Here is a 27,087-nt window from a genome sequence, read left to right on the forward strand (position 1 = left end):
AGAAAAATGACAAGATAAACAACAAAGTGGGAAACATATTTCCAACTCATTTCACTGACCCAGAGCTAACTTCTCAATCTATAAAGGGCTCCTACAAAGTAATGATTTTTTTTTAATAGAAAGAGATATAGACCAAAAACCAAATGTAAAAAATGGGTTAGGGCATATTATAAGAACAAATAGTTCTTATACAGTATAAGAAACACAGACGTTTACAAAACATGCAATGCTTGCCCTCACTTAGGAGAAAATACACACCCCAAGTGTGCCAGAATGGCAAACATGAGGAAGCTTGAGAATACCAGTTTGGGGGCAGGCAGGGCTGCAGAAACTACAACCTCTGTAGAGCACACCCGAGCAATGACTAGCAAAAGTAGCCATGCACGGTTCTACTTCTAGGACTTTCGACCTGCAGATCAAACTTGCACCAACTCACCCATTGCAACACCGTTTGGAAGAGCAAAAGATTGGGAAAAAAACAAATTGTCCGTCAACAGGGACTGGCTTCATAAGTCATGGCTCATCTACACAGTGAGAGAGTTTAAAGCTAATAAAAAAGGAAGCAAGTTTTGGAAGGATCTCTAAGTTGCATGGATTAAAGCAGCAAAGTGCAGAACAGTGCATGCTACACTTTCATTGTGCACGCACACACGCACGCACACACGCATGGAGACTAGAGGCAGACCGACCGTATTCCCCGTCTACGGCGGTCACTCTGCGCCCATGCTTATGCATGTACTGCCTGTCCAGGGACTCCGACCACACAGCCTGCTGGTCACAATTCTGCCCTGGCTCTGCTCCCCGCTGTCTCCCCACCACAGTCTTACGAGGCGGTTACCCCCATTTCTCTAGTGAGGAAACGCAGGGTAGCAGAGTCACAGCCAGGGGTTGACATGAGCATTCTGACCCCAAGCCGTGCCCCCCTAGGCACCTGGAGGGGGGCGCTGAGGGCACCCTGGGCCAGTGGGGGCTGGGGGAGGGGCAGTACAGGACACGCTTAGAGAGGCCCTGAGAGGAGAGAGAACTGGGGTCTCTGGCTCATGGGGTCCTGCGAGCTTCCAAGTCAGAGAGCGAGCTCAACTTGGGCTGAGCACTAGAGGCACATGGGGAGCCCAGGAAAATCCCAGTGCCAGGCTGCGCCCCCTTGGGCTGGGGTGTCAGCACCTTGTAGGGTCCCTGTAGACTCCAGAAGAGGAGCAGTCATCCGGGAGGGGCCAGTGCCTCAGGGGCTCTGAAGACCTACACCCAGCACGTTAGGGAGTCAGGCTTGGTGCCAGCAGGAGCACAACACTGGCGGTAGCCTGGCCCATGTCCTGCTTCTCCAGGGGAGGATTTGTTGCTGAGGGGCCAGGAGAAACCAGCTGGCTGGCGTCCACACCTCCCGAATCCAGTGGTTATAGGGACCAGATAGATGTCAGGGAGGATGTGCCAGACAGGGACCAGGGGACTGGAAATGTGGCTTGTCCAGAGGGGACAGCTGCCTCCAGAGAAGCTGGCAACCACAATTCTTCTTTGGAATCTGCCCATTTTTAATGTCAGCAGGATGTTCAAAACGTTTTAAAACCCTCTGCAGGCCAAACAAAACACACATGTGAGCCAAATGTGTTCCTCTGCTGACAGGCTTGAACTCCCAGTTGAATGCAATAACACCCCTCCACATCACCTGCGGAGGAGGGTCCTGAGGGTTAAATCACATGGACTGTGAGGCCAAGGAGACAAGAACAGAGACTGGAGACTGAGGAGGGCCTGAGGAGGGCCGGGAAGCACCTGGGAGCCCATCGCCAGCCAGGAACTGGACTTCTATAGGAGCTGGACTTTAAACATTGTGTCTGCTTGATTTCATTTTTTTTAAAGATTTTATTTATTTATTCATGAGAGACACACACAGAGAGGCAGAGCCACAGGCAGAGGAAAAGTGGGCTTCCTGCAGTGAGCCCGATGCAGGACTTGATCCCAGGACCCTGAGGATCACACCCTGAGCTGAAGGCAGATGCTCAACCACTGAGCCACCCAGGCATCCCTCTGCTTGACTTTAAAACTAAGAGTTCCCAACAAAACAAAACAAAACAAAAGACCCACAATTAAGACTTCCCAACCATAGGAGACTATGGGTTCCTTGAAGCCCCTGACACTGCAGGCAGGTGCTCAGACTTGGTGTGTGTGGACGGTTTTTTTAGGAGAAAGGTCCATAGCTTTCCTTATAGTCTCACAAAGATCTGTTATTTAATTTAGAATAAGTTAAGAATCGGTCTTGAAAAATAACGCTAAATGGGGGGACCTGGGGAGCTCATTTGGTTAAGTGTCTGACTCTTGATTTTGGCTCAGGTCATGACCTCAGGGCTGTGAGACTAAGCCCCATGGTGGGCTCTGTGCTGGTGGGTGCAGAGCTGGCTTAAGATTCTCTCTCTCCCTTTGCTCATCACCCTGTGCATGCCTGCACCTGCTTTCTCTCTCTAAAATAACATTAACAATAATAATAATGGTAACTAAAAGAAACAAGTCTCGCCGAGCACTGCTTGGCCTGGGCCAAGTGGCCTGGGTTTGGCAGCTCCTGAACCCCACAGGCCCACTCTGTCAAGTGGAATGCTGTTATCTCCTATCCCCAGCCCATCTGTCCTTGTCCTTTGAGCCTCAGCCTGAGTTAAGGTCCCTCTGGGAACCCTCCAGACTCCCTGGGCCCCCCTCCAGTAGAGTGCTGACTACCGCAGTGGGGAGGGCCTAGGTCTGCCCCCCTATACCAGGTGGGAGCTCGCTAAGGGCAGGAGCCATGTCCAGCAGGGGTCTGGCTTCCTAGGCCGGGTACGGAGCAGTGGCTCAGAAAATGTCTGCTAAGTGGATGAATGAACGAAAGAGAAGTAGTGGTTATTGTCACTGTTGTAACAAGAGTGGCAAAGATAATATTGTTAATAGTAATGGTGCTACTACCTTGAACCCCAAGGGTGTTTTAGGTGAAGGAGACGCACAGGCCTCACCCTGGGCTCAGCCCCAGCATGGTGCTGGAGTCGTGGCTGGTCACACCAGTAGAAAGCTAAAGCTCATGTCTGCCACTGAGCTGTGTGATTGCTGGCAAATGGGGACAATGACTATTGGTCTTAGGGGTGAAGAGAGGTAGATGGCGTGTAGCCCCACCAGTGGGGCCGGGCCCATGGGGCGGCATCAGCATCCGGAGCAGGGGGGCAGGGAGAGGACAGGGAGGGCCAGAGCCTACCAGCAAGTGTTTCTCCTCAAACTTGGCAATCCTGTGTTTGCCCTGCTCCTGGTTTTCTTGGATGGCCTCCTGGACACACTCATTGAACGTATCAAGCTCCAATTTCCGCTTCTCCTGCTGTTTCAGGCCATATTCGAAAATATTCAGGCAGATGATGACGAACTTGTCCTTGTAGGTGAGTGGCCATTAAGGAGACTGCTGGCTTTCTCGGGGCAGGCCGCCGGCAGGATAAGAGATGGAGGTGCTGGTAGCTCCTGGCGCAGGGCTGGGAGTTGAGATTCGGAGTCTAATGCTGTGCTGGGGCATCTCCATCCCCAGCCTGAAGGATTCAGGAATGGGACTGGCCTCAGGGAAGGAAGCTGGCTGGCATCCTGGGGGATCTACAAGGGCCCGGGAGGGGCTGGGAGCCGAGTGGTTTTATTTCTGTCTCTGGCATATTCTCTAGGGGGCACCTTTGTTGGGTGTTGGGGGTCTGTCTTCCTGCTCAGTGGCTGCAGGGCACCGAGGGGAGCCTGTGGAGGTCCGGGGACCATAGGCTTGAAGCAGAGAGATCCAGGTTCAAGTCCTGGCTCTGTTGCTGCTTTTCCCTGGGAAGCCACTTTACCTGTCTAGGGCCTCGGCTACCTCACCTGCAGCACGGAGTCCTTGAGGTCAGGCAGGCACTACAGCCCAGATATGAGCTCCGCTCGTCCAGCCAGTGGGTGGCAGAGCCAGGCTGGGAGCCCATCTAGCTGGCCCAGAGCCCTGGCTCGTCACCTTCTGCTTAGCCTCACATCTTCCCTGTCCCTCTCCCACCTTTTCTAAAATACTGGGTTTTTAAGAGAATTTCTTTCTAATCAGTGATGGTGGCACTATTGTGTCTGGAGCCATGATGACAAGTGCCAAGGACATCCTCTGGGCACTAGCTGAATGGGGGAAAGGATGCAGGCTCTTAGCCTCACAGACAAGGGCTCAAATCCCAGCTTCTAACTGCATGACTTTGGACAAGTCACCTTAAGTCTAGCTTCCCTAACTATAAAGTGGGATCACAGTACCCATCTCCTGGGTGGTCGGGAAATTATAAACACTGTACCAGGAGCACACAGCAAAACAAGTAAATAGTTAAGTAAATACTTAACTAAGGATAAGTGCCATAGTTACACACTTCAATTTTCCCTCTTGACAGCCTGGCTTGTCAAGCACAGCAGACCATGTGCCATGCTGATCAGAGACTCAGCATGTCCCCTGAAATCTGGACAGCATTTCCCCATGCCGCTCAGCTGACCCGGTGCTTCACTGCCTCTTGGGTCTGTTGCTGTGAAGGAGAGGTTTTATGCTCTAGGGTTTGGGGAAAATGGGGAAACTGAGGCCCGAGCAGAGGGGGACCTGCCCCTTGCAGGCTAGTGGTGTGGGGCCCCGGCTCTGCTAGAGGACTTGGACATGAACTTGGAAGGATATGCCTGAAGGAGCTCGCTGATGCCAGGCAGGTAGGCCAGCTTGTTGCCCTCCACGTCCTCGGTGTACATGCTGTCAAACAGGAAGGAACCATTCAGGTGCTCGACAAACGCAGCCTACAATCAGAAACACGGCAGCGCTCAGGGGACTCTGATTCACGTCTTGGGCCCTGGCTGGGGCTCAGCGGGCAGGGCCCTGCACGGGCACTGGGGTCACTGGACACTTGGCAGAGAGTGGAGGAGGGGATGCTTGAAGGTTGCACATGGCTCAGTCGGGCTGGAGGAAGGGGTGTGGGCTACGGGAGGAGGAATGGGTCCGGGGCTGTGTTGAGAAAGGACCTGAACCTTCCTGGCTGCAGTGGAAATGCCAGAGGTTTTAAGGAGCAGCCCTATCGGATCGTTTCCCCAGGCCCTCGTGCTGGAACTCGGCACGCTGGTGTGGAGATGAGACAGGTGATGTCCAGGCTGACACAGAGCTGGCTCTGCAGGCAGGTGGCCAGCAGAGTGAGGCGGGGACAGGGCGCTGTCCTGTGGATGATGGACATGCTCCACCAGAGCCAGGAGATGCCACGTGGCATACCTTTTCAATCAAGACAGGATCTGGGGGCCCAGGCCCCACAGACTTTCATCAAACTGGCCCCACAGCCTGTGGCCGGCACCCTGGAACCAGGGCAGGGAGAGGGGGTTGGCAGGCTCTGCCCAGCACAGTACCTTGTGCTTCTCCAGCTCCTCCTGCTGGGCCTGCTCATCCTCCAGCCGGGACTGAATCAGGTTCTCTCGGTGCTTCAGCTCATCGATGCTGTACTGGTGCTTACTCTCCGCCATCTCTTTCTGATGGGGGCGTGGGAAGTGGCATCATTATCAGGGCACATCTGCTCCCCCCGGCCACACCGGCCTCTGCCGTCCTGTGGCCCCACTAGTATGTATGCGGGGCAGTGGACAGCCCTCTGGTGAAGGCTGTGTGGACAAGGATGGCTTGCTTCCTCATGGCCTTTTCCAAGTTTTCTGAGTCTAAAGGTTAGGGAGGACCGAGAGGATGGGAGAAGGCAGCACAGGCAGATGGAGGATGTGTGGGGCATGGCCTGGAGCAGGGGCCCAGGGATGTGTGCCCCCAGCTCTCCATAGCAGCTGTTCTGGCTGTTAGAGAGAGACAGTAAAGGCGGTTACCTGGTCACACGGGCCTCGGACCTTGGCCCTGTGGCCTGCCACCTCCTGGCTCTCCTCCTACCCCTCCTGCTCACACCCTTCCACCCACCAGGGACTGCTGGAGCCCCTGAGGCTCAGTCTTCACCCTTTCTGGCTCACTCTACTACCCCAGGAGATCTCAACTGTACTAAGGCATCAAGTGCAAGCACATCTGATTGCTCCACCCTCAGACGACACTCTGGTCTTTACCTTCAGCCCAGACTCTACCTCTGAGAGCCAGAAGTGAGCTTCTGAAGGCTTCTCTCCCCCTGCTGCCTGGAGAGCACCGCCAACTCACCATGTCCAAGATGGACCTCTGTGGTCCCACTGAGGTGGGAAGCCCTCCAGCCATTCAGCACCCCCAGCTGGAGACCCAGGAGATAGCCTGGACCCTTCCCTGCCCATCAGACCCCAGCTGTGCCCAGGCCTGTCCATGCTGGCTCCTGCTCACGTCTCACCATCCTGTCTGGCCGGGACCCCGCCTCAGCCTCCTAGCCAGGCTCCCCCATGCATCCTACCCTCCCACCTAGTCTGTCCACTGCTCCCCTGGCAAAAAGCCAGAGCAATCTCTGTTAAATGCAAACCCAATCTTGTCAGTCCCTTGCTTACCTTGTATGACTTCCTCTTGGGTGTAGGGTAATGACAAGCACCCAGCATGGCTTGTGAGGCCCTGCCTGCCACCCTCTCTAGCTCTCTGAGCTCTGGGCACCAGCCCCCTCATCGTGCTGTCTCCTGTCACAGGCCTTTGCATGTGCTCTACCTCCTGCCCAGGCCATTCCTTCACCACCCAAATCCCGCTCTTCCTACAGATCCTGGCTCAGAACCACTTCCTTGGGGAAGCCACCCCCAAACCACCATCCCTCATCTTACACATCTCAGCCTGTGTCCTTGCCTCCTGGCATTTTCACATATTTGTGGGATGATGTAATTGTCTCTTTTTCCTGTATGTTGGTGCCACAAAGGAAGGTAGGTACTTCCTTGGGGTCCGGTCTGATTCCAGATCCTGAGCTTTCTTTCCACTGTCCTGTGCTGCCTGAAGCCCCTCCCAGCCTCACTTCTGAACATGATGGCAGTATATGGATCATTCTAGTTTTGTGCCTTGGGCTTTGGCTGCAAATGGTTTATATTGCAGAGGTGACATCTTCTAAAGATCTATTATTCATGCAGCTATGTGCTTATATTGTTTTCTTACTTACTTATCCTTTAATAAGGAAATTTAAAAAAATTTTTAAAGATTTTTATTTATTCATGAGAGACAGAGAGAGAGAGAGAGGCAGAGAAATAGGCAGAGAAGCAGGGAGAAGCAGGCTCCATGCAGGGAGCCCAATGTGGGACTCGATTCCGGGACTCCAGGACCATGCCCTGGGCCGAAGGCAGGTGCTAAACCGCTAAGCCACTCAGGAATCCCCAGAAATTAAAAAATTTAAAAGCCTCAAGTATCTGAGCCCTCCTCTCCTTCCCATTTCCACAGCCCTGCCCTCTGCCTCCCCCTGCCTCCCTGCAGTCCCACATCTCTCCCTCTGTTCTCCACACCACTCACAGGGCCCTGAACTGCTCACCACATCACAAATTCTTCCGGAAATTGCTCAGGTCTCCCCACAGGCCTCCACCTTGACCGGGATAAGCCCTAAACCCCAACATGGCCCTGCTGCCTTGGCCCCCACCCTGTTTCCTGTCCCCCCGCCCCCCACACACACACACAAAGCCTGCAAGCTCACTACCCTTTCCATTCCACGTGGTTGGCAGGGACAGTCCTCTGCTCTTTGAGGCGGGACTGCCAGCCTCCAGGCAGAGGCCAGGGCCTCAACTTAAAAGTGGCCTGATGAAAACAGGGGGAGCCCTCAAGAAGAGCTCCATAGAGCTGAGAGGCACCTCAAGAGCTTGCTTTTTGGACCTCTGTCCTCCCACAGTCCCACTGAGGTGAGCCATCCAGGACTCCAGCCGGAGACCTGGGAGACAGCCTGGACCCTCTCCTGGTTGGGCTATGCCCGGGCCCAGCTGTCCTGCTGCCCAAGCCCTACAGCACCAAGAGGCCAGGGGCTCCGGCCAGGTTGTGGCCAGCCCGAGGGCAGGAAGTAATGTGACAGGGGTGTTTCATGTGTCCCCACTTTGCACAAATCTACTCTGATATCCTCTTACTTATTATTTATCTTGATGCTTCGAGCTGAGTCTCTGAATTGTAAAAGGGATGCCCAGACTCAGCTATCTGCCCTTTATGGAAACTTTTGGGGTCCAAGGAAAGAATGCCTTCAGAACTGTGCAGTGTTAAGTTGTCCCCTGGTTCTATAATGAGCTTTGAAACACACCTCAACAGCTCTCTGGCCTATTCCCAGCACTGGAGCCTATGCTGACTTTCAAATTATTGTATAAATGGGAAAAAAAATACTTGAGAGTATTAGAGTTTGAGTCCAAGGAGAGGCAACTCTCCCACCCCACCCTATCCCTGTGGACCTCCCAAGGAAGCCCTGGCAAGCAGAGGGCCCCACATCTGGAAGGTGGCACAGTCCACCTGGGCACCATGCTCTGTTCCGAGGTCCAGGCCGGGCAGGGTCAGCACTGAGATCTGTTGGCCAGTCCTCCCAGCTTCTGCTGGGCTCCCCAGAGTGCTCCCCATCACCTCAATGCTCCCAAGCACAGGCTCCCTTCTCTCAGGAAAGGCACCAGCTTCTGGTGAGAAGGAGCAGGCAGGTCAAACAGTCCTCTGTCTCCATAGCACCCAACATGGAGGGACATCTGTTCCAACCACCAAGGCCTCACATATTGGGCCAGGTTCTTTCCTTCTGGTGGGGAAAGCCCATAAACTGATCACACTGTGGGGCAAGAAGCAAGCCACAGGAGGCAGCTCACAGCAGGGGCATGGGAAAGAGGGGGCAGGGGCCAGACCCGGCAGCGGCCAGAGGCAAGGCCTTCACCAGCTCTGTCTGGCACCAGCTCTGGGTCCCACCACCCTGGGCCGTGAGCTCCCAGCGAGGCACGTCACTGTGTAGACCCTTGGGTGGCAAGCTGAGGGTGAGAGCTGGCCTGCCTCATGGGCCATGGCGACAGCAACGTGAAATAGCAGCCTGTGTGTGGCAGGTAAGTGCAGGACCACAGTCAGTGGTTACTGCTGCTCTGGGGTAGGGACGAGTCCTGGCTCTGCAGAGAGCCGCTCATGCTGGCTAACTGCTGGCCCTCCCCTCCCCAACTTCTGCATCCAGAAAATCAGACAGTGCAGGATGGCAGCAGGGGGGCGGGGGTGCCGGGAAGCAACCCAGGGAGGGCCTGGCCACCTGTGAGCAGGTCCGGAACTGCCAGCCTCAGGAATCTACCCACAGAGGCATCAGCTCCCCTGTGTGCACAGGAGGCCCGGCCTCCACGCCCCGAAGCCTGGGGTGGGGGTGGGAGGCCTGAAGACTGACCCAGACCGGGGAGGCCCGGAGGGAGACACTTGCCATGTGGTCGTCGATACGGTGGAAGTCCAGGTACACGAGGTCAGGAAGGTAGGCACAGACGAACATCTTGTAATCCTCCGACTCTGCGATGGGGTTCCCAGAGAGGCTGAGCGTCCGCAGGTCCTTGAACCGCCGCAGGTAGATGATCTGAGAAGAAGAGGGGAGAGCAGCCTGTTTTCCTGGGTGCTGCAAAGCCGAAAACAGCCCTGGTGACCTCTCCCCTCATCCCTCGGCCAGCGTCCGCAGCCTGGCCACGACACTGGCAAGCACTGGGTGGAGTGCCGAGCGAGGAGCGGGCTGGACGGCCGTCCTGATCCAGGCTAGCTGTGGGACCCTGGGCAAGTTGCCTAACGTGTGAGCCTGTTTCCTCATCTGTAACATGGGTACAAGGGTTCTATAATGGGTGTCATAGGTGTTGAGAGACCAAAGGAAATTTGCTCTGGAAAGCATTTAAAGGTGGGCCTCTCACCTGCTCAGTAAATGGTGGTGGTGGTGGTGGTTAACTACTGGTCAGAGTCGGCGTGCCTTTTCCTTGGAAACCCTGTGCAAGGGCCAGATCTCTTAAATTAAATGGAACCCCATCCAGTAACCTTGGATTCACTGGGTGACAGAGGGACATTCGCTACCTACCATTTATTCTTCCTGTACTCTGTTTTAGTAAAGTGGGACGGGGTGGGGGGACAGTGGAGTCAATAACATAGCTGGTATTTCACTTGGCAGCATCTTCTGAACACCCAGATGCTGTACTATGCAAAAGACGGAGAAGAAATCTAGCACGCTTTTTATAAGGAGTTTCTCTCAGTCACATATGTATTTGTTCTGCAAATGCTATTAAGCACATACGGGTCTCAGGCAGGTGCTAGGCTGTGGGATACAGCGGGAACAAAGCTCACATGGTCCCTACCCTTGCATCAAGGCTTCACATTCTTGGGGCAGCCTGGGTGGCTCAGCGGTTTAGCGCTGCCTTCAGCCCAGGGTATGATCCTGGAGACCCAGGATTGAGTCCCACATCGGGCTCCCTGTATAGAGCCTGCTTCTCCCTCTGCCTGTGTCTCTGCCTCTCTCTCTGTGTGTCTCTCATGAATAAATAAATAAAATCTTTAAAAAAAAAAAAAGGCTTCACATTCTAGGGCCAAGGAACAGGAATGTTCTAGAAAGTCAGTAAAACCATGACGGTCTGGGGGTAAGTGCGGTGAAAATATATAGATGGGGTATGAGAAAGAGTAGCAGCCAGGGGACCCGGAGGTCTCTGAGAGCCGTGGGAGAGAGGGGGAGAGCACATCCCAGCCCCAGGTCACCTGCTCTCAGGATGTGCAGCCTGCCTTCCCCCACAATGCCAATGCCACAGGCTGTCACCTCATATCTTGGTTCTGTGGGTATGTGGTCAGCACCCCCAAAGGGACCAGTCTCCGTTTGTCTCTGTACCTTTGAGCTCAGGCCAAGTGCCCCACATCCACTAGGTTCTCACCTCAGCAAGTGTCTGTTATATGAGTGTGGGGCTCAGGGGAAGAGGCAGACATATGACCTGGCAATCCACTGGTGGGCTAAGCACAGGGGAAGCATGGTGTTTAAACACTATCAAATCTCTTTGTGTAATAATCTGGATTGCTGGCTTTTCTAGGAGAAGGAGGTGATCTGGAAGGCCGAGTCTCCATTTCCCCTGGCCACGGACCCTCCTCCCACAGCCCAGCTCCTCCGATGACCTATAGTGCCCGGCCCCACCCTCTGCTCCGGGTCAGGAGGCCAGCAGGAGCGGCCACTCTGGTCTCCAGCACTAGCTGTGCCCGAGAACTCACATTCATCATGTTGCCGATCTGGTTGTTGCCCAGCGACAACACCTGCAGCTTGACGAGGGCATCCAGAGAGTCAATCTTGGAGATCCGGTTGTTGAACAAGCTTAGGTCTTCGAGGTTCACCAGCGTGTCCAGCCCCTCAATGGCCTCAATGTTGTTGAAAGACAGGTCTGGAAGGAAGAGGGCTATGAGGGTCTGGAGGGTGGACTGTCGTGAAACAAACCCAGTGGGCTACCATGCTCTAGGAGACAGCGGCAAGCTGACAGGCCAGGAACTGACTCACTGTCTGACTACTTATGGTTTTCTAGAAGCCGGGCATGAATTCTTTCCTATGGTTTCCAACTATGACTGCCCCCTCCTGTTTCTGCCACTCATCTCCCTGGCTGGGCGCAGATGGGCAAACACTCATGTTTGTGCTCTGTGGTTGTTTTGGATGGAAATGCTGAATGGCAGGTCCAAAACGGTACATCTTGGAGTGGGAGGAGACTGTTTGGAGGGCCTCCTTCCCTCAAACCTATGGGCATTTTAATAATAATACCTCCTGGGGTGCTGGGTGGCTCAGTCAGCTAAGCGTCAGACTCTTGTTTTTGGCTTAGGTCATGATCTTGGGGTGGTGGGATTGAGCACCACATCAGGCTCTGGGCTCGACTCAGAGTCTGCTGGAGACTCTCTCCCTCTGCCTCACTCCTTTCTCCATTTAATAAAATCTTAAAAAAAATAATATTGGGGATCCCTGGGTGATGCAGCAGTTTGGCGCCTGCCTTCGACCCAGGGCGCGATCCTGGAGAGCCGGGATCGAATCCCACGTCGGGCTCCCGGTGCATGGAGCTTGCTTCTCCCTCTGCCTATGTCTCTGCCTCTCTCTCTCTCTCTCTCTCTGTGACTATCATAAATAAATAAAAATTAAAAAAAAATTTTAAAAAATAATATTGCCTGTCTGCTTAGCATTTACCAGTTTATCAGGTGCTTATGAGTATGTCCTCCGACAATAACCCTGAGTGGCAGTCTGGAATTTCTCTTCCCATTTGATTATAGGGAAACTGACGCACAGACAGGCTCAGTGATTTGCTCAAAGCCACACAGCTAACAGTGGTGCCAGAGTTCATCCAGGGCTCCTTCCTGGACACATAGCAGGCCAGGATCTTCCAGCTGCATCACAGCTCACCTGGGGGCCTCCAAAACCCCAACTCCGAATCCCCACTGAGACACTAGGCCCTCTCTAGCCCGAGGTTCACATTCCGGGGAACAAAATTTGCTTTGTCCCCCACTGTGGGTTTAGGGGTCGGTTGAGCCTGGAGCTGCAACTCTATCCAGGGCTAAACTGGAAATTTTTCATAAGCTTTGAAATTTGCACGTGATAGCTGCATGCCATCACATTTAAACGGTGGTTTGGGAACACCTGGATGGCTCAGCAGTTGAGCATCTGCCTTCAGCTCAGGGTATGATCCCGGGGTCCAGGGATGGAGTCCCACATCGGGCTCCCTGCAGGGAGCCTGCCTCTGTGTCTCTCATGAATAAAAAATAAAATCTTAAACAGTGGTTTGGGAAGTCCATTTATCCACATCTGAATTCAGCCCCCCTGGCCTACCAGAGGACGCTCACCTGCTGAAAGTTGAGACTAATGCTAACTTCCCATCCCTTTCTCTCTTAAGTCCATCACCTTATTTAACTCCCACAAGGGTTTCATCGTTTACGTTTGATGCATGAGGAAACCAAGGTTCAAGGGGCCTGGTAGTATATGCCCGAGATCACCCGACACATAAAGAACCCTCTGAGGTTCAGAGGGCTGTAGGAATGGGTGTAAAATCAGTACATGGCCAGAGCTAGGCTTTGAGCCGGGGTCTGCCATATGCCAAGGCTGCCCATTCCCCTTCCCACCATGCAGCCAGTTCTGTTCTGGGAAGGCTGGCCCTGCCCCACTGGAACTGGCTGAATGCTGGTAAAGGTCTAATAAGGGGGTTGGTGGGCCAAGCCGGGGAGGCCATGAATTGCAGGGCTCACCCATTTCTGTGGTGTAAATCCTCCCATCGTGGCCAATTTCAAGCTAGCAGCCTGACATCTCTGAATGCACGGCTGGGATGAGATGTGCATCATAAGCTTTGGAGAGCCAATGCTAGCTAGCTCCAGCACAGCCTCAGCCCTCAGACAGCTGACATGGTGGGCCACCAGCAGGGCCTCGCATGAGCTGGGGGCTGGGCTGAACCCTGAGGCACTGTCTCTCCTGCCCCCCTGCACCTCAGGGACCCAGACCTTCCTGCTGTCATTGGGTCCCTAGGTGACTGGGACTATGGCTGGACAAAGGCCAGCCTCTCACTCTTTGAGGGGAATCACCCGACCTCTTACTAGAAATTTCCCCTCCACTCTCTCATGCCTACGGAACCCTAGGTATTACAGGAGCTATGGCACTCACTTTACATCAGAGACAGTGGGGCCTAGTAGCTGTCATCTGAAAGCATGACATTCAGATAGCTGGAACCCAGAAGGCTTTCTAGAAGAATCATGGCTCAGGGTCTGGGCTGATCCAGTATCATTTCCCTTCATCTATAAAGACAAAGACTCCTGGCAATGCAGGTGCGCTGTCACACCCAGATTCAGCATTAATGGGTGCTGGATGCCACAAGGACTTAGCTGTCAGAAGACCTGGCTGTAGGCCACCTCTGCTGCCTGTAGCCTATGACTCCATCAGGCCCATCAGCCTCCCAGCATCCTCTGCTGCATCTGAGAAATGGCAACGTAATCCTGTCCATGCGGCTGCTGTGGGCTGGTGACTGTCAGAACCACCGTAGATGAGAGTATTTTGGCAAATTGGGAGGTGCACCAATGCTGCAGGCTGCTCATGAGTGGGAGGGAGTGTGGGCTCTGGGGTCAGGCAGACATGGGCTTGCACGCCTGCTCTGCTGGAGCTTTTGGGTAAGTGCCTTGGCCTCGCAGAGTCTCATTTTGTCTTCTGCACTTTGGGAGTGTAACGCTCACCTGTCAGAATTGCTCTGAGGGGGATCCCTGGGTGGCGCAGCGGTTTGGCGCCTGCCTTTGGCCCAGGGCGCGATCCTGGAGACCCGGGATCGAATCCCACATCGGGCTTCCGGTGCATGGAGCCTGCTTCTCCCTCTGCCTATGTCTCTGCCTCTCTCTTTCTCTCTCTGTGACTATCATAAATAAATAAAAATTAAAAAAAAAAAAAGAATTGCTCTGAGGGCCAAATCAGACAACAGTGTAAAGAGCTCTCTGGCCAGCCCTCTCTTCCTGTTCATCAGAACCCTGTGAGGCCAGAGCCGTGGGCCAGAGCTCTAGGAGACTGGGCTCAGCTGGGAGCCTGATGCTCCCATTACTCACTGTGGTCTCTCTGCTCATCCCTACACTGGAGATGCTGTGTGGATTAACAGGCCTCACACGGAAAGCATAAAGGCCTATGCTTAGCAGGTGCTCCAAGCTCACTAGTAGCTATGATGATTGTTTCTGGTTTGCTCTGCCCTCCCCCTCTCCCCCCACCCCCCACTGCTGGCAGGGCCTACAGCTGTCTGCCAATCTAAGTCTAGAGTAACTAGAAGGAGTCCAAGGCTGCTTCCCTGACCCTCTCCCAGCTGGGGAGGTTTGGCAGGTGGGTCAGAATGTTCTCACCTGGTGATGTGTCCCAGCACATCTTTGCTGGCTCTGCCCAGCAAAGGCCCCAGGCTTTTAAAAAAGAGTGGCTTTCTTTTTTCCAGTCAATTGGACATTCTGCTGCACCCTGGCTGATGCTGAGCCGGCAGCAGAAAATTGCCTGTGAGACAATTAACCTTGGTCAGGTGTCCCCTTGGATGAGGGTGGACACACATGTAGGAAGGGCCCTTACCCAGCCAGACCAGGTGTACAAGTTGCTCCAGGCCCTCGATCTTCTCAATGATGTTGTTGTCCAACTGGAGCTTTGTCAAGTTCTCAAACTCCCAGAGGCTGTCTATGCGGAGGATGTCTGAAACAATTGGAGCAGGTGCCTTGGCTGGTTCCAGCCTCAGGTTAGGGTAGAGTTTAATGCCAATGCACTGGGGAATCCAGGCAGCCGATGTACAAGACCCCACAATTCTACCACCGTGCCCTGGAGATGTGGGCCAAACGCCCAAGAGTCTCTTTATTGATGCACAGAGGACAGAGATCAGGGCTGCTGGCTGGGACCACAGCAGGACATTACAGGTCTATGGGGGGACGGGTGTCACAGGGTCCTTATGAAGGTGGACTGGATCTGTCAGGGCATGAGAATCAGTCCTGCTGCTTCTGTGTAGCCTGGGTGCTGCCCAGGAGACTGTAACACCTCCAGACACAGGTCACAGATAGTGCCCTTCCTTCTAGTGTGACAAATACAATAAAGTCTGCAGGGTGCATACCTGTATCACCCACCCCTTGTGTGCTGTTGGTGAGTGTCAATCAATTAGGTCAGTCATTTGGGAGGGCAATTTGGCCAATTTTCCTGAAATATTTACTTTCCATGTCCTTTGACTCTGAAAAATTTCTCTATTCAGAGTCTGTAAAGACACATTTGTGTATGTTGCCCAAAGAAATACCTATAGGCACATGACAGGTAGAAAAATGGGGGGGGGGGGGGAAATGTCCATATATGGGGAGTGGGATAAATCACCCATCCAAAAGAGAGGCAGGGGATCCCTGGGTGGCTCTGTGGTTTGGTGCCTGCCTTTGGCCCAGGGCGCGATCCTGGAGACCCGGGATCAAATCCCACATCGGGCTCCTGGTGCATGGAGCCTGCTTCTCCCTCTGCCTGTGTCTCTGCCTCTCTCTCTCTCTCTCTGTGTGACTATCATAAATAAGTAAAAATTAAAAAAAAAACAAAAAAAAAAAAAACAAAAGAGAGGCAGGTTCCTGGTGTCGCTGAAGCACCTGATCTGTGGTCCCTAAAGGCCACCTTCATAGGCACACAGCCAACTCATTCCTTTTGCCAGGCTGAGTTTGGTTTCCGCTTCTGACAGCCAGAGGAGTTCTGAACTATACTTAAGTATAAATAACTATACACTCTGTATGTAAAATTTTAGAGGCCTAAATTTATCCCCAGTTTTTTCTAGGAGCCGTAACAGCCCTGTTGTTTATATGTCCCCTTTTTCTATATTTGCTTCTGTAATGATTTCTAAAACTCATAAAATTAGAATATCATTATTAAAAAAACTGGAACAGGGGTGCCTGGGTGGCTCAGTGGTTGAGCATCTGCCTTCGGCTCAGGTTGTGATCCTGGAGTCCCAGGATCGAGTCCTGCATTGGGCTCCCCACAGGGAGCCTGCTTTTCCCTTTGCCTATGTCTCTGTGTCTCTCATGAATAAATAAATAAAATCTTTAAAAAAATACTCTTAATAACCACACATTTGGGGCAGTAGTTTCAATATTCATTCAGAAGAGCAGGGTTTGCAATGGGGTGTTGAGGTCAGGCACCCTTCCTCCCCACCCTCCTCAAGCCAGGTCCAGGTCTTGGAATGGTGGACAGCATTAGTCTGACCCAGGGTCCTGCCTCTGCTGGGTTCCCAGGGTCACATGGGACTGGTGTCTGTTCCTAACTCTCTGAGGCCAGATTTCCCGGAATGATACCAGCTACTGTCTCCACCTATGCTCCCTTCTCTGTCTGGATTTTCCAGGAGGCTTTCTGGCCCTGGTTTCAGAGTGACAGCTCTTGGCTATGGCTTACTTCCTGTAGATGCCACTCACTTGGGTGGCTCCCTCACTCTAGGTGCTCTTCCTTGCAGACCTATGTGCTGGCTTTTCCTGAGGCATCAGCAGTTCAAGTGGAAAAGCCAACACAGCACAACAAAAACCTGGATGTATCTGACAGCTGTAAGTGAGTTACCAGCAGGACAGCACTGCCCAGAGAGTCCATTTATTCTTCAACATAGACATGGTCTCAGCCCATTGTCATTGCTGCCTGGACCACAGTGGTGACTGTCTCACTAGTCTCCCTGCTCTGGCCCTGGGGCCACACACTCTTATCCTCCTACAGCCAGTGGGATCTTGTGGAAACCTAGATCCTATCCTGTCCTTCTGCCCAGTACCCTCCAAAGGTTCTCATCTCACTATAAAAGCCAAACACTGTCTCTTGGCCCCACAGCTGATGCTAGCTGACCCTACCACCTCTCTGACCAGTCTCCATACAGGACTGTCTGCCTCAGGGCCTTGGCACTGGCAGCTCCCTCTGCCTGGAATGCTCTCCCCAGATCTCCACGTGGCCCTTTCGCTCACTTCCTTCTAGTCTTTGCTCATTTGTCACTTTCTTGATGAGGCCTCTGACCACCCAATAAAACATGGAAGCCCACTCTCACCCCTTTGATCTTCTTGATTTTCCTCCACAGCACATATCACCTTCAGCACATGCTATTATTTTCCTTATTTTTCCCATCACCTGAACATCAGTTCCAGGAGGACAGGGTTTTTTTGTCCTTTCCGTTCACTAGTGCCTAGAACAGCACCTGGCATATAATAGGCATTTGATAAAAACCGGTGGAATGAACCTTAGAGGTGGGAGGGGTTTAGCAAAAGGAGGTGAAAGCCCCTGCTGGTGACAGCTATTCTGCAATTCCTTTAACCCTCCCACCACTGAGGTGGCTGAGGCCCCGGGTCCCTCCCTGCTCTGGCGGGTCCCTCCCTGCTCTGGCGGCTTGGCCATGGAGACTGTGCTCCGGGGAGGCCTGTGGGTTTTGTGAGGCTTGGGCCAGGGCCATTTCTGCCTTGCCCACTGCCATGCCCCATGGTCTGATGCAGACCGCTGTTCCTCCTTGTCTATGGGAAGACCCAGCAGGCCAGTGTAGAAACCCAGGACAGAGCAGGACTGCACATCAGCCCAGGTGACTCTGCAGGGGCCTACCCACCCTTCTTGCTTCCTCTTGCACCCCCTCCATTCTGACTCACTGGCCTTCTTGAATGAGCCAGGCACTACGCACATGTTGCCTCATTTTTTCCTTCCAACCAACACTTGAGACATGGACTGTAATCTTCCCATTTTACAGATGGGGACACCCGGCACTAAGGACCTACCTGGTCCTGGGCCATATCTTCCCACTAGGCTGTCCTGCTGCTCCTGACATACCTCTCCTGCTTCCTGCCCCAGTGCCTATCCTCCTCCTCCCCATGGCTTCTTCTGAGCTGCATGGGGCCACCCTCCTGGGTTCCACCTGCCAGGGACCCCATGCCAAGGAATCCACATGGAGTCTGATGGAAACAGTGTGGCCTTTGGGTTCACTTAGATTTGGAGGGGGGAACTGTATCTCTTTTTCTATTATTCAGGATCAGGTGTGTTGTAGATATTCAAATGCTAATGATATGCAGTACTAAGCTTTAAAACACTTTGCAGGGCACCTGAGTGGCTCAGTAGTTGAGCGTCTGCCTTTGGTTCAGATCGTGAACCCAGCATCTTGGGATTGAGCCCCTCATTGAGTTCCCCACAGGGAGGCTCTTTCTTCCTCTACCTGTGTCTCTGCCTCTCTCATGAATAAATAAAATCTTCTAAAAAATAAAATAAAAATAATAAATAAAAACACTCTGTGCCAAACCTTTTATTTTTTTAAAAATATTTTTATTTTATTTATTTGTGAGAGACACAGAGAGGCAGAGACATAGAGAGAAGCAGGCTCCCTTTGGGGAGCCCGATGTGGGACTTGATCCCAGGATCCTGGGATCACGCCCTGAGCTGAAGGCAGACACTCAAACACTGAGCCACCCAGGTGTCCCCTTCCTATGCCTTCTAACCCAGGCAGGCCCAGATGCTGATGCTGGTCCTGAGATCATGGGCCCTGTGTGGAGTTCTGGGGCAGAGAGGCCAGGAGTGGGGCTGCTGTCCTGCTTGGTGCCCCCATCCCAGCCCAACATACATACTCTGGAAGTCCAGCCGCAGTGACAGGACATCCTTGAAGAGGATGCCCTCCTGCCTGGCCAGCTGCCCAGCCTCCTCCCGAGGGCCTTGTTCTCCCACAGCCAGCTTGAGCATGTCCTCATCCATCACCCTTGGCTCCAGTGAGTTGTACAGCCGGTGCATTTTCCCTAAAAAAAAAAAAAAAAAAAATTCCCACCATGTTCCTCTTCCCCAGTCTGCTTCTGCTTCTCCCTTAGTCGGAGGACAGAGTCTGGCTGGGGTCTCTTTAAGGTATTTGTGGAGCTGCCCCCTCCCACTCCTTGGGTGCACTACACCTGGGGGCTAGTACTTTTGCACCAAGTCTACCCTTGTCCTGCTGCCTGGCACCCATCTGCAGGGGTGCACCCCTCCACCCCCCGTGTCCTCGCTGGTCTCTTTGGCCCCTGGAACTCAGTGCTCCTTTTTTTTTTTTTTTTTTAAGATTTATTTATTTATTCATGAGAGAGAGAGAGAGAGAGAGAGAGAGAGAGAGAGAAGCAGAGACACAGGAGGAGGGAGAAGCAGGCTCCATGCCGGGAGCCCGATGCAGGACTCGATCCCGGGACTCCAGGACCGCACCCTGGGCCAAAGGCAGGTGCGAAACTGCTGAGCCACCCAGGGATCCCCTGGAACTCAGTGCTCCTTGTGGCCCTCGTCATCTTTGGCCTCTGGCTTTCCTGACCCAGCCTTATTCAATGTCTTGCCACCAACCCCACCAGGATCCTTGGCAGCTCCGGCCAGGTGTAGCAACCTGCAGCTCCCCTTCTCTGGGAGACTCCCACAATCTCACCACAAGCTGCTCAGTGAGTGGATATTGGCGGACACTTGCCCAAACTGCCATCCCTGTTCCCCACCCCCTGAGAAATGTGGACTTGGGGACAGCAGGCTGGAGGTCCCATCAGAGCTGGCTGTGGGTGCTAGGGAGGAACTGTGGGGGTCACTGGCTATCCAGACATGTGGCTGAGCAGAGAGAACAAGAGGCGATGAGGCAGATGGACAGAGAAGAGAAAGAGTTGGGAACTGAGGTGATCCAGAAATAAGACAAAAGGGCCAACAGACTGACATGGTCTTTGCTGGCTTTCCCTGCTCCTCATGTCCCTAATTCCAGGCCCTGTGAGCATTTCCTGGCTTCTCACATTAAACTCTATTTTACTTAAACTGACCCCTGGAGGTTTCTGCTGCTAAGGGGCCAAAGGGATCTGGCTGAGATTCTGCAGGCAAATGGGAGATCTGTGGAGCTGGTTAGCCACAGGCTGACCTTGGGCTGCTGTTCCTGGCTGGACAGAGCCACAGCCCTGGGAAGCCTGAGCACCCCTGACCTCATTCTCATCATTACCAGCCTAAGAGTGAGAGCATCCAGAAGGGCTGGACCCTGCAGGAAGTCGCACTCTTTTGGAAGCTCCCAGGTTCAGCCCTTCCTTCTTTCCTCCTGTTTCTTGCCACCATTCCCCCTCCCCCCACTGGCTTCACCATCTACCTTTGCCCTCCTGGTCCCCCACCCAGGCCTCTTCCCTGATGCTGGGGAGTCCCTGAATTATCCCACTGAACACCACTGGAGGGACAGCTGGTGTTGGGTTGATGGTGTCCACTGCAAACTGGGGTGGCCTGGCAATCCTGCCACCTGGTCTTAGAGGCTGCCACTGCCCTCCTTGCCCGCCATCCACTTGGACGCAGCTTATATAAACCTGCATCTTCCATTTCTGGGCTGTCTGTGATCTAATGGCCTTGTGCGTTTAACTATTGTGAGTCTCTTCCTTCTGCCCCTGAGGAGACACAGCCTCCTTGGACCCTGCTCCTGGCCCCAAGCGCTCCCCCCCACGCCCCTTCTCACCTGGGCCCTCCATCCTCCCACCCTCTCCAGTCTCAACATTGGCTCCAACTTCTTAGAGGGAATGAGTCAACTCCCAAAGACGTTTCCAGCCGCCCCTCCCCCCCATCTCCCCACTCTTTTAAAACAATCTTTTTTCTCTAAGATTTCCCATAACCTGACAAGGTTGGTTGACACCAACTTGCCTTTGGGGAAATTTTAACGTGCGGTATTTGGCAGATGTTACCTGCGAAGTGTTTGTGCTTTCTCAAAGAAAAGTGCGGTGCTTTGGGAAATGCTTCTTAATTCCGATTTCAAAACTGTAACTGACTTCTCATCACTCCCACTTCATCGGGGCCTGGCACCTGGGACAGATCAGGCTTGCTTCTGTCAAGCCCACAATCACTATTCAATGTGGAAGAGTCGTTAGGCATGCTTTTTGTTAAGCACACGAGGGTAGGATTTGGAGCCTGGGTGGGCATCCTCTGACAACGAACCTCACCTTTCTGAGCCCTTGACTTACTGTCTGTAAAAATGGATAAGTCCTCCCTCCTACATTTGTTTAAGATCATTTATTCAGCCCACACACGTGTAATGAATAGCTACTACGTGTCGGGAATAAAACAGACCTCCTCCCCTCTGCAGACGTGAATCAGATCATTGTACAAATATTTAATTACAAACCATGACAAGTTTGTAGATGTAGGGAACTGGGACATCATATGTGAGGGGTGCCTGGCCTGGCAAGGGGAGACAGGGCTGAGATCTGAAGGGTGAGTAGGAAAGATGGAAGAGTGAAGGGCACAGCCAGGGCCCTGAGGTGGAGTGCACGAGCCATGTTCCATTTGGGCTGCAGTGAAGCACGGCTGGAGGGGCCTGCAGGATCTTAACACCTTCGGATTCCTGGGAAGCTCCTGGGGCTTAATTAATAAGGGCAGTGACGTGAACAGCTTTCACTTTTAAGAGGCTCACTCTGGCTGTCGTACTGAGAACAGCAAGAGTCATGAGCAGGGTAGTGGTAAGATGTGGCTGTGAGAGATCTCGAGGATTTTAATATGTAGGACTAATCATTGGCAGTTTCCAGATGAGGTTAGGAAGGTTAAGTAAGATACCAATTTCATACATCGATACGGCATATGGCAGAAGCAGGGAGATGTGATTCCAGAGCCCATTTTCTTAACCATGACACAACCGTATGCAGGGCACTGTGGATTTTCATTATCACAACCCACGAGGTTTCTCACAGCTATTCCCAGGCAGGGCCAAGGCCCCACCGCTCCTCCACTAAGGGACTTTTTGTCAATAATTTACCACCCAACCTGGGTTCCTGATGACTTGCCTGACAACAGTGTTGGGGAAGCCCAGAGGTAGCGGTTGGGGAAAGCAGTGGAGGGCTCTACACCACTGCCAATAGAGCAGACTCCTCACCGAGAAACAAAACCAGGACAGCCCTGTGAAACAAGAACTTGTGATCAATTGAATCAGAAAAACATTGCCCCTGCTGGCAGTGGATTACTTAGAGAAAATCAACGATTTACTGAGTGCTTGCTGGGTACTAAGTACAATTTCATTACTTAATTCCATGTCGGCTCTGGAAGTCACTGGAGAAAGGGGTGCTAGTTCCCCCATTTCCCAGAGAGAGAAACTGAGGCCCGGGAGGGGAAGGAAATTGTCCAAAGTCGGACAATGAGCTACTGAGAAGAGACAGGCATGAAACTTGGGTAGCTATATCCCAAAACAAAATACTTTATGGAGCACCAGGTGAAGAATACAAAGAACAGAAACAATTTTATGACAGTCAAGAGGTCGGATCTGAGGGTTAAATACGTGAGGAGCTCATCAGTGGACCGGGTACCTCTGTTTCGATAAAAGGGACCAGGCCAGGAGGCCCGGGGGCGTCCTTATTATTTCCTTCTCATCCAAAGCCCGAAAGCCCAGGGTCCCGGCGCAGCCGTGAAGCGGCTGGCAGAGAACTGTGTGCTCATCTACAGGTGAGGAGGGCCGGGTCGATTCCCAGAGAAAAAGGCCGGAGGAAAGAGCTAAGTCCGCCCCTGCTAGTCCTCCCGCAGCCTCCGCTCCAAGGTCTCACCGTCTCAAGCGCCTGCCACCCGACTGCTTCCACGCAAGCCGACGCTTCGCCCGGTTACTAAGGGAACCAAGCTCCGCCAGTCGGTTGCTAAGGGGAAGTCGTCGAGTAGACATCCTGGGTGAAAGTTGACGGTCACGTGACAGTATTTCTTGGGCGGGGAAATACTCTTACGACCAACCCGCAGTAGAAAAAACAAACGTTTCTCCAATCAGCACTGTCTATGGGCAGGGATATCAGTAGTCCCGCCTCTCCCCCGCCCCCACTTGAGTGATTGACTCGTCTCCTGGCCAGTAATGTAAGGATTCGCTAGATTGACCAATATATAGATGAATCACAACACTCAGACTCTCGTTCGGAGGCGGGCCTTTGGAGGCGCCGCTACGCCTGATGGAGATTCCTGTGACCTAGCTCGCCGCTCCGCCCAATCGTCTGCCGCGGGGTAGGCGGGGCTTCGCAAGGGAGGCGTAAGGGCCAATCCGGAGAAGGGCTAGACAGACGCTGCCCAATGGGGACGCGACAAGGGGTGGGGTCAGGGGCCGGGCGTTCGGCGTTCGGAGGGTGGGGCGGGGGCAAGTGTCAGTCAGGTCGGGAGCGCGACCGGGGACAGCGGGGACCCGGGCGGCTGACAGGGGGGCCCGGGCCGCTGCCGTGCTGTCCGCTCAAGATGGAGTTCCTCCTGGGGAACCCGTTCAGCACCCCGGTGGGGCAGTGCCTCGGTAAGGCCGCGCGAAGGGTGGGCCATCTGGGTGGGCGACGGCGGCGGCTGACGGGGCTGGTGAGGACCGCGGGCCTCTGCCGGGCACCGGTGCCACCCCGCGGGCCGCCCGGGCATCCTTGCCGTCGGGCCTCTGCTCGCGGCGCCTGTGTCACCCTGGCGGGAGGCGCCCCAAAGGCCAGCGTGGACTCGGAGATGCTCCGTGCGGCCCTCCCGGATTCGGGCCCAGCCTCTCCCGGCTCAGAGAGGGGGTGCGGGCTGCTGGGGTCGGCTTGCCTCCTCGCCTGCTGGGGATGCCACCGAGTGCGTCCGCGTCCAGGCTGACGGTCTCGCAGCCACTGCCGCCAGGACCCAGGGCTCCCGCACCCTTCTCCCTCCATCCTTGTCCGTCTCCTCAGTACCAGCAGCCCTCAGACCGGGCACCCTCCCAGAGAATACTCCCTGCTCAGAGACTTGCTAATTAGAGCTGCAGCTCAGCGAGGCTGTAGGAGGGACTGGGATGGGGGGAAGGGTTCCCCGAGGGTGATTATTTTGGCAGGGGGACGGCATCCCTGCACTGCCTCGGGGAGAGAAGGGAGGCTGTGTGTTTTAACGATAAGAGCCCTGGACTGGGAATCAGGAAGCCGGGGATCCAGTAGGGGCTTCGCCAGTGACTCTCCCTGTATGACCTTGTGCAAGTCACTGCTCTTTCCGGTTTGATGTTTTCCCTGTCTGTCAAATGACCTGTGTGTGTGTGGAGGTGAAGTGTGGTAGGTCCCTTCAAGTTCTAAAGTTTTGATAGATCTGATAATAGTTTCCGCACATTGGCTCCTGCTCTCTTATATTAAATATGCCCAAAGCTGAAGTCTTTCAGTGACAGTGTAAAGAGAGAGGGGTACTCAGTCCGTAGTGTCTGTTAATCCTATATGGGGGCTCTGGGCACCTGGAAAAGAGCACCAGAGATGTCGGGTATCCTGGGTAAGGAAATCCCAAGGCTAGGTGAATGAACACCAGAATGGCCCTGCTGTGTGGGATTTCTTTACTAAAAAAAAAGCAGCTTGTCTTTTCATCCAAGATAGGATCTTTCTCCAAGTAATTACCCAAGAATGTTGATTGGTTTCTTTTAAAACTGGGCTCCTCCTGGTTGGTTGAAGGACTGGTAAAACGTCTTTTTATGACTGAAGACCTTTGGTGTCCTTCTGGGCTTGGCTGGTTTAGGCAGCAGTGATTTGTTTACATCCGGCTTTACTTACGACTTTCCCGCTTACTTGTCAGCTTGTAGTGGGGTCTGGGAAGTGATTGAGGCCTCTCCTGTTGGCTAAATGGCATTTGGGAGCCTTTCTTTTCTTTGTGGTGTAAGGTCTTTGATAAGAGATGATGGACACTGGGCCCTGGGTGAACGTCTTCCCACCTTTATGAACTATCATGTGTATCTATATTTTCTTCCTCGTGTCCTTTCCTCAGGCGCTCTTTCTTTCCCAAAACCTCATTTCTCAGTTGAGTATTGAATCCCAAACGGTTATTGGAAGGAGCTGGTAAACTTGGGGGATTTATTTTCTTTTCTGTCTCCTTTACAATAGGAAATGCCAGGGGAGCTGGTGAGGGGTAGAAGTTAAGAACATTTAAAAATACACAAATATTAAGGACATAGGGGTATGTAGTGAGTAGAAAGAGCATGATGCTTCTGTCAGGGAGGCCTGAGTTGAGTTTTGCCTTACCCATTTTTGGGCCGTGTGACCCTAGAAAATTGTGTGACCCTTCTGAACTTTAGTTTGCTGAGAGGGAGAGATTGATTCATACTCACAGAGGAGTACAGATTAAGTGGGATGATGGTTGCCTGGGACATAGTAGGGGCTCACTAAATTGTAGCTGTCATTGTTAACAGAATAGTTAAGTTAGGGTTGAGTGTGCTGTCTGGAAAGGATACGTGGGGCAGCTGGCCCATCTGTGACCTGTGAAGGAACAGCCCCCAGCATTTATCATCCCTTAGACAAGACATTGACCATGAAGAGAATGAAGCCTCCTTATTGACAATTGGTCAACAGGCAAGACCCAGCGGACATCACAGTTCAGATGAATGATTAGAGGATAGAAGGAGGTTCTATATAGAAGGAGGTTCTGTATATTCTGTACTGTCGTGACAAAGTGTAAAAGTGATTTTCGTGGCATTTAGTATTGTTACTATTCTTTTAAAAGTCTTGCCAGGTGGTTGACAGGACGGAAGGGATACAGAAATAAAACAACAAGGCTGATGAGTAGAAGCAGCAGCTATAGCTTGCACAAAGCAGTTCTATGTTACGTGCTTCTTACAGCTGCTCTGTGGAGTAAGTTTTGTTGTCCTTCCCATTTTAGAGATGGGGAAACTGAGCCTCAGAGGAGTGAAGCCACTGCTCAGCTGGTAAAAGGGAGAGTGGGCATTTCATAGCTGCCCTGGTCCTCAAGGGATTTATGGTGTCGAGAGAGCAGAGATGCTTGGAATAATCACTAACCGAAGGCCACTCCATAGTTAAGTGCTCAGTTGAGTAGTGGGGATTGTCAATGAACTTAGTCCAGAAGAATTCAGAAGAGCTGGGGAGATGGAAGTGGCTTTCTGGAGTCCAAGGGCTGCTCACGAGGGTGGCTGGGAATTCACAGGCAGAGAAGAGGTTGCCCCATGCCTGGGGACAGGTACATGAGGTAGGGAGGGTGGCGTGGGCACATCTGTGTTCACCAGTCTGAGTGGAAAAGGTGACTGGGGAACAGTGGCAGGTTGGGTGTGGGCCCAGGATAAAGCCCTATTCTTGGGGAGGGGGATGTGATATCAAAGATGACATTCTTCAGCTGACTCCAACTTTTAGTTTCTCTGCTCCTTATTTTACCCACTCGTTAAATAACACCTCTCAACAGCTGCATGGGGCTTGCAGTTAAACAATCCCCCCAACGTTTTGAGTGTCTGTGGGTACCAGGCTCTGGGGTACACATACTTAAAAGGTGCTCTCAGGAGTCTTCTGTAGGGGTACCCTGCTCACCAAAGGTGTGCTAGAGCTGCAAAAAAATGAGGGTTGTAGTCTCAAGGCTTGGTTATTATTTATTATTTGTGTGTGTGTGTGTGTGTGTGGTTTTAGATCTTTATTTGACAGTCTGGTTGGTTCTCATCCACATTAACTGTCTGTAGATTTTTTAAAGTGGTGTCAGGTCCCAAAGTAACGATCATACAGAGCTTGTGTGGTGGATCTTCATTTTCATTACATTTTCTTTAAGGATTTTCCTTATTCCATTTTCCCAGACCGCTTTGTTGAGCCTGGTGTCAGTGTGTAGACCTGGAGTTCTCATCTCTTTCCTGGCATATTTCTGCATCTCTTTGAGTGTCTGAAGTGTCCTGGCATGCTTCTTGAAACCTGCTGCATGGATGCGCTTGTGAAGTTGATGGTGTGTTTTCCCGTCTCTGGTTCTTGGCAGAATGGCTCTTCTGCTCACCTGCTTTGTGGGAGCCATTCTGCTGGGCGCAGGTTGGAAAGGGGTAGGGTAATTACTATTCTCTCTCATGCTTGGGGCCTCACGAGGACATTGTAACCTGGGCTATTTGGTTGAACACGCAGCCAAGCCCATGGTCTGA

The 27,087-nt window shown here is 52.9% G+C and overlaps 2 protein-coding genes across 12 annotated transcripts in view; one reads left to right on the top strand and one right to left on the bottom strand.

The window, feature by feature from the left end:
• Nucleotides 1-22,956, bottom strand: part of DRC3 (dynein regulatory complex subunit 3) — a 34,832-nt gene extending 11,876 nt beyond the window's left edge. For 2 of the 6 annotated variants that reach the window (XM_038537103.1, XM_038537099.1), the window contains exons 1-9: nt 22,799-22,953; nt 22,049-22,160; nt 18,887-19,051; nt 14,883-14,999; nt 11,054-11,220; nt 9,258-9,404; nt 5,353-5,472; nt 4,646-4,758; nt 3,209-3,383 (exon numbers count right to left, since the gene is read on the bottom strand). In XM_038537103.1, coding sequence (XP_038393031.1) covers nt 3,209-3,383; nt 4,646-4,758; nt 5,353-5,472; nt 9,258-9,404; nt 11,054-11,220; nt 14,883-14,999; nt 18,887-19,046 — 999 coding nt within the window. In that variant the 5' untranslated portion in view covers nt 19,047-19,051; nt 22,049-22,160; nt 22,799-22,953. Of the gene's footprint in view, nt 1-3,208; nt 3,384-4,645; nt 4,759-5,352; nt 5,473-9,257; nt 9,405-11,053; nt 11,221-14,882; nt 15,000-18,886; nt 19,052-20,956; nt 21,093-22,048; nt 22,161-22,798 lie in introns of those variants that run through there. The other 4 variants (XR_005359591.1, XM_038537100.1, XM_038537102.1 and 1 more) reach the window with 4 other exon arrangements.
• Nucleotides 22,957-23,364: 408 nt separating this feature from the next.
• TOM1L2 (target of myb1 like 2 membrane trafficking protein) overlaps nt 23,365-27,087 on the top strand; it is a 119,044-nt gene continuing 115,321 nt past the window's right edge. For 5 of the 6 annotated variants that reach the window (XM_038537104.1, XM_038537105.1, XM_038537106.1 and 2 more), the window contains exon 1: nt 23,365-23,514. In XM_038537104.1, the coding sequence (XP_038393032.1) occupies nt 23,463-23,514 (52 nt within the window). In that variant the 5' untranslated portion in view covers nt 23,365-23,462. The remainder of the gene's footprint in view (nt 23,515-27,087) is intronic. The other variant, XM_038537107.1, reaches the window with a different exon arrangement.

Source organism: Canis lupus, chromosome 5 (assembly GCF_011100685.1).
Source record: "Canis lupus familiaris isolate Mischka breed German Shepherd chromosome 5, alternate assembly UU_Cfam_GSD_1.0, whole genome shotgun sequence".
NCBI classification, from domain to species: domain Eukaryota; kingdom Metazoa; phylum Chordata; class Mammalia; order Carnivora; family Canidae; genus Canis; species Canis lupus.